A 6,858-nucleotide genomic window follows, 5' to 3' on the forward strand; every position below is an offset into this window, starting at 1 on the left:
CACCGCCAAAGCAGCAGCCCCCCCACCATGCAGGTTGAATCACTCCAGCCCCTCTGTGATGCTGCTTTCCCTTCGCCAGCTACGGGAGTAAAAGTTGGCGTGTTCAGTCTCCCGCCTGTCTCCATGTCCATCCCGCAGCAGACAAGTGCTGCATTTTCCTCACCGCAACCGGTGGCTGCTTCCAGCCATAGCAGCGCCAGGCTCCACGACCACGGCTTCCAGGAGGAGGCGACGGAGCTTACAGCAGCATGAGCTATGAAGAGACTGTTCATGTTCATGAAGTGAATAAGACTGAGAATTTACCCGCCAAGTCTCCCTCGGACTGTCACAGTATGCAGCACTGTATGAATTTGTGAAGAGGACCCAAAATGCAGACACCAAGGAACGTGTAAAAAAAACTTGAATGTTAACAAAAAGTGAGCTGTTTAATAGGCCGATAAAAAAACATTACAAAACAAAAGGCACACGGACACTGGAGGAAAGCTCACAGAAAACTGAATGCTGACCACAAAATACAAAGAGCAAAACCTTAAACATAGAAAATCCTGGCAACACGGAGACATGAAAACATGATGACCACAACAACAAACACACAAACATGAACCACACACACACTCATCTTCATCTCCATCTTTATTACAGAGTGAACCTGAAGCAGAAACAAGCAGGAACGAGCAGGAGATCATACAGGAAACAGGAGCTTTTTTACACAGTTTGGTTCTAGTGCAGGAGCTGTAATACAGAAATGAAGCACATCGTCACAGCCTGGTAATCTGACAGCAGACAGATTAAATATGCTGATAATGAACAAAAAAAACAAAAAAAAACAACCTTTGTTTCTTTCTGAGTTTCAAAATAAAGTTTCCTGGAAAGAGCATGTGGATATTTGGCAAAAACATTACAGAAAACAAGAATTTCTGCCAGAGACAGAAAGTTCTTCCTAATATTTTGTTGTTAATGTGATGTTTGTGCGTCATTCGCCAGTTTGAACCCAGAATTTCCTGTTAATAGTTTCCAGTTTGTTGGACAGAAACGCGTCCACAGATTTCAGGGTCGTCTCTGAAGGTGAAAAATGTTTTTCTCCATCATGTTTCCACCTCCGATTCATATAAAGTGGGGAAAAAAACTTTTTTTTTTACTGCCTTCAGGTGATCCTGTGAGTTTCAGGTTCTTCAGGTCATCTCTCAGGCGAGTTTCAACCCTCAGCTCTGACTGTCAGGACAAACAACTACATGACTGAAGTTTTGTGGATGCTCACTCTACATAATCCAGTGTTCCTCTGACCTGTGAACTTCGGTTAGGTGGTGAAGGATCTGAGCCAGGCTCAGCGAGTAGCTGTTCCTGACACTGACCTGCTGATGTTTGAGCCTTCATTCATTTTCTATGTAAGAGAGTTATAATACATCTAGGAGGACATGGCTTTCACATTCAGTGCATTATGTTGGAGTATTTAATACACAGCGTGTGTCAGAAACAGGTGAAACCTCAGTGAGTTAAAGCAGCTGATCGGAGCAGCGCTGACACGTTTAGTCATGCTGTCCACAAACCTTTGTGCTGTCTTTGTTTTGATTACTTAGAAACAGCAGACCCTGAAGAAAAGTCTTTTTTTATAGATACAAATGATTGATGATGGCCAGAACGTCTTTCTGTCACCAGTCGATCCAATAACATACGACGTGTCAGATAGGTGTTAGGATGCATTCCCGAGTCCTAAAAAGCTTCTAATGACGCAAAAAGCATTCCCAAGAGACATCAGGACATTGGCCATTAGGTCAATAACTCATCCAGGAATCACAGCTGGTGTGGTTCACCTGGCTCAAGCTGGAAAAGACTGCAGCTAGCACCAGCAGATGGAGGAACCGACTGCAGGTCCTGAACGAGTTGAGCCAGCCCAGTCCATTAAAACTGCTAAAGCACGCACACCCTAACCTGGTGCAGGTCTGAAGGCCTACTCGTCGTTGCTGTAGTAGTTCCTCTGGATGAAGTTAGGTGTGCCACCAACAGGGGTAGGTGGAAGTTATTTACAAGTCTTTGAATGAGTCCTGGAGGGCTCTGAAGTTCACATCGGGCTGTCCGTGGTCATTGCTGAATACTCGGTTTCTGAGACATGAGAGGCATCGATGAGTCTGGTGAGCCCGGTCTTGGTGGAGTACTTGAAGATGAAGGCCTTCATGAGGTCATAGCGGTAGTTCCTGTTCAGGGAGTTGTACAGGATGGGGTTGACACAGCAATGGACCAGCGAGAAGCACTGTGTTAGGTGCAGCGACACGTCCAGGAAGTTCTCCAGCCGGCAGCTGAAGGGCAGGAGATTCAGCAGGGACAGGGTGTCCAGCAGGAGGACAGTGTGGAATGGCAGCCAGCACACCAGGAAGACTACAATGTACGTGAGGATGATCCGCCGGCTGACGCGCCGCTCCTGGTCTGAGGTGGGAGGGATGGCCGTTGCCAGGAGTAGGTAGAAGATTGTGATGACAGGGAAGGGGATGGCGAAGCCGAGCGCAAAGAAGCTCAGCTGGATGCCCACCATCCACTCCTTCGGGTTGCTGGGCGGGTACACTGGACGGCAGATGGCGCCATCATAGTGCGCTGACTTCACCGCCTGCAGGAAGTAGGTGTCTGGGATGGAGGCCACCAGCGCCATCATCCAAACCAGAACACAGATCAGCCGGCGCACCACCTTCTTCCTGTGGCTGTCGGGGGTGTCGCCAAACAGCGTGACGGACAAGTAGCGGTCGACACTCATGCAGGCAAGGAAGAAGATGCTGCTGAAGAGGTTAACGCTGAAGACCAGGTGAGCAAGTTTACAGACGGATTCTCCAAACGGCCACTGACCGTCCTTCAGCAGTGAGGTCACCCAGATCGGCAGCGTGGCCACGACGCACAGGTCAGCTATGGCCAGGTTCAGGATGTACAGGTGTGTCTCGTAGCGGTTCCTGTCGGATCGCAGGTTGACCCAGACCACCAGGGCATTGGCGGCGAGGCCCACCAGGAAGATGAAGATGTAGAGGACGGAGAGGGTGTGAAGGAAGGCGGTTTGGTTGACGGTGCCCGAACACCTCAGCGCCTCCACGTGGGACAGGTTATGGTCAGCGGAGGTCAGGTTCAGCTCCTCCCACAGCTCAATGAGCTCAGAGAGGTCGTTAGCACTCAGACTCATGGCGACGAGGTTACACCTGGAAAACAGGGAAAGTCAGAAATATTAAATAAAAAACAAAGATGTATTTTTGATAAAAATACATTTAAATTAATGCACTGAATAAATTTCACATAATAAAAATAATAATAAATAATATGAAAATGTCATAATGAATAAATAAACCCCCAAACAACATAATTCATAAAATGTACAAACTGTGTATTTGACTATGTGAAAGTAAAGTTTTCTGAAAGTATTCAAATTTCAAATTTAAATCTTGATGTCCATTCAGCCCACGGACCTCAGGCTTGTTTATAAGAGCAGTGTTTCCCACCAAACTCCATTCAAAGATTCTTTAATTTAAGAATTTTCTTTGCACTCCCAAATAAAGATTAAAGCGGACAAAGCTGAACGGGAGGTCGTATCAGGCGTATTGATTACAAGCAGGTTCAGGACTCCTGCTCACAAACTGTGGCCCTCCGTCAACTCGACCACACAACGAGAACACCAGCAGCTGGACAGACAGACGGAAGTCAGAGCAGGTCAAACATCCAGACTTCATTAACAAATTGAAGTGACTGAACCAACAATAACGTCAGTGTGTGATCAATAACATGTGAATGAGCTGAGAGGTCTGAAGGTTTTACTGCTGCGTTCTTTTTCCTGCTCCCGCTTGAGCAGAAAAAAGATAACCACGTCTTCCTGTTTTAACCCTCGGGAAATTCATCAGGTGCAAAATCACTAACTGAAGATCGATAAGTTTGATTTGGCAGTGAACACAGATTTAACACAGGAAATAATAAAAGACTAATATTGGAAACAAGACACGTGCTGATTATTTGCATCAATAATCTGTTCTTCTGCTGCGAGTGAAACTCTCACCAAACTCCATTAAAAAATTCTCAGATTTAAGGGTTCTTTGACCTTTGGATGTTTGGGAGGGAATAAAACCTATAAGATATCAGCTTATTCCTGACAAAATGTTAGTGAAAATCAAAAACCTGTCATATTTTATTAGTTAAAAAGTCATTATGAATAAATGGTCTTAAACGTCTCATTCTTCTGCCTCTAAAACTCCTACATCATAACATCGAAAGCTTTACTTTCTCATTTTAGTTCATTTTAATCAGATCAACATTACTATGAATAATTCTTCCTGTGGACTCAGAGCATATTTTAAGATTAAAACTGATCTTTATGAGTCCACGTTTGTTTTGAGAACATTAAAACCAGAGAAGAAGAAGAAAACTGAGCCCTCAGACAGCAGACTGAGGATGAAAAGGAGGAGGAGTGTTTTATTGCTGCTGCACATAAAAACTCTGTAGGGTGCTTTAGACTGAAAGGTCATGACCTTCAAAATCAAATTTTACTGCAGCGCTGTGACAAAGAGTCAATTAGCTCTCCAATAAAACTCTAACCGGTGTCTTTTAGACAGAAAGTCTCAGATTTTACCAAAAAAAAAGCATCTAAGAGCTGAGCTCAGCACCAGTCCACACACACACACACACACACACACACACACACACACACACACACAGCTGATAATTATAATGAAGACAGCGGGCCTCGGTAGGCTTTAATGCATTACAGTAAATATGAGCTCTTTATCATGTGACTTACACACAGGTGTGCATACAGTAAGCACCAGCTTTGATGCTTTAAAAGAGTGGAAGCCAACAAGGCTCAGCTCAGCTGTTTGAAAACATCTGGATGAACCTTCAGCGCCCTCAGAGCCAGAGTCCGTTCAAAAATCCCCTACGGTTCGTTTGGAGTTTGAGGCATTTCAGCATGAAGTGTGAGGCCTGAGCGCTCGCACAGCCCCCTTTGTAACTCGGCTCAGGCGCCGTGGACACAGCTCTGCACGGACCCACTCTTTAACCCTTTAATCCCCGGATCTTCCTACTGCAGGCGCAGATCTCACTAAGATCCACGACAGTTCACGTGCCTGCGCGCTGAAATCATCTCACCTGCAGGCACGTGCACGATACAAAAACAGCTCATGTTGGCGCGTGCACACGTTAGCTACCTGTGTGCACGCGCGCTGAGCTGACTGAGTACTGCGGGTTAAAAATGCGTTAAAACGTCCGCTAAGTAAAGTTTGCTGGTAAACACAAACTGCCTAATGCAAACACGAGTGTTCGCAAACGGACAAGCTGCGTGCCGAAGGCACGGCGCGACTCCAGCGGCTCGTGGGAACTTTCAGCCGTCCGCATGCATGAGACCGTGCACGTGCCCGCACAACTACACTTAAATAGGACATTTTTTAAACCGAGTCTGGCTAAGCCGCTGCAGAAATAAGCTTTTCCGATCAGCTTTAGTGGAGCACAAACTGGAGCAATAACGAACTCCATTTAAAAAAACGCCTGATTTAAGAATTGTTTGCTCGATGGTGAAAAGTAAAGTAGTGATATTTAAGAAGACTGATGACAGGCTTCCTGTCGGCGCAGAGTCCGCTCTGCTTCATTGCCCGTTCATCTCTGAGTCACACCTGATGCTATAAACAGCTTTTACCTGCATCCCTAACCTGTAAAAACATCTCTTTTCCCAGCGGACCCTGGAACGGACATCAGCCTGAACGCTGCACAACTTACAGCACAAGAAGGGCGGCTCGGTCCGGATCAGTCCGGATCCACGGCGGGTCAGAGGGCACAGAGTCCGGCAGAGGGTCGCAGGCGGTCTCCCCGGGTCCCCCCACACTCTGCGGTTTAAATGAGAGAAGAAGAAGAAACGCCCACAGAGGCAGCCCCACTTGCGTGATTTATTACAGCTTCAGCTGCGGAACAATGAAACTGCGGAGGCGTGAGAGAAAGCGCCAAAAACAAAGAGGAACGGAGGAAAGGAAGAAGGAACGCCACTAAACTTAAATAGTAAATTTTTTTAACCGAGTCTGGCTAAACGTGACAGCCGCTGCAGAAATAAGCATCAGGAAGGAATAAAACATCCACTATTAAAACTGGTCAAATAAAATATAACAAAATAAATAAATTCATTAGAAATAAATGCATAACAATCTTGTTTTTCTTAAAAGTGAGGTTAAATTTCATAAAACATGTTTAAAATGGAATACTATCCAAGAACTACATGGTAATATTAAAAAATAAAATAGATATGATTGTATTCTATCAGTATCATCAATAATTTACCGCATATTTATTCGTCTTTTATTTTGACATGTTAAATGAACCTCATTAATAAAGCTCTGATGGCGTCTGTAGCTTGGACCATCAGTCACAGAGGCCTGTGGGCTTCGAACCTCTCAGCAGTCCCCCCTCTGCTGTGTTGGCTCAAACCTGAAGGCCTTCCCTGATAAACACGTCTGCACGCAGCAGGTGTTTCTCTAAAACCTGTTCACTCCTGTCAGCACTAATGGAGCCTTTCCAGATGTGCCAGCTGTCAGCACCATCAGCAGCATCTAACACTGATCCCTGCACACCGAGATTCCTCCAGATTTTCTGTCTGTGGATGAAATGACATTCTACAGATGATGAAACTGAAACTGTTCTATCTAAGATGCTCTTCTTATACCCAATCACAGTATGGACCTGCTACCAAATAACCTTTTCAGCTGCTAAATGTTTCCTTTTTTTTTTTTTTTTTGCCTGTCCCGTTTGGCTCTTTTGCCATCAGAATTGTTGTCTAAAGGCAAAGAAAGATGCCCAACGGATTTACTTTACCAAATTGACCATCCCAGCCTTGCCATAATGGTCCATTTGATTCACCTT

General features: G+C 45.3%; 1 protein-coding gene across 2 annotated transcripts; it reads right to left on the minus strand.

Moving 5' to 3' along the window:
- Positions 1-283: 283 nt before the first annotated feature.
- ackr3b (atypical chemokine receptor 3b) lies at positions 284-5,931 on the minus strand. 2 transcript variants are annotated; one of them, XM_005950221.3, is made up of 2 exons: positions 5,648-5,727; positions 284-3,173 (listed from the first exon to the last, which is right to left on the minus strand). In XM_005950221.3, the coding sequence occupies exon 2, from the start codon at positions 3,155-3,157 to the stop codon at positions 2,060-2,062; it is 1,098 nt and encodes a 365-aa protein (XP_005950283.1). In that variant the 5' UTR covers positions 3,158-3,173; positions 5,648-5,727; the 3' UTR covers positions 284-2,059. The 2 variants fall into 2 exon arrangements, with proteins under 2 accessions (XP_005950283.1, XP_005950282.1); XM_005950220.3 differs by lacking the exon at positions 5,648-5,727 and adding an exon at positions 5,728-5,931 and having other exon boundaries at positions 285-3,173.
- Positions 5,932-6,858: the final 927 nt, after the last annotated feature.

Source organism: Haplochromis burtoni, unplaced genomic scaffold (assembly GCF_018398535.1).
Source record: "Haplochromis burtoni strain Fernald_Lab_line unplaced genomic scaffold, NCSU_Asbu1 Contig_763, whole genome shotgun sequence".
NCBI classification, from domain to species: Eukaryota; Metazoa; Chordata; class Actinopteri; order Cichliformes; family Cichlidae; genus Haplochromis; species Haplochromis burtoni.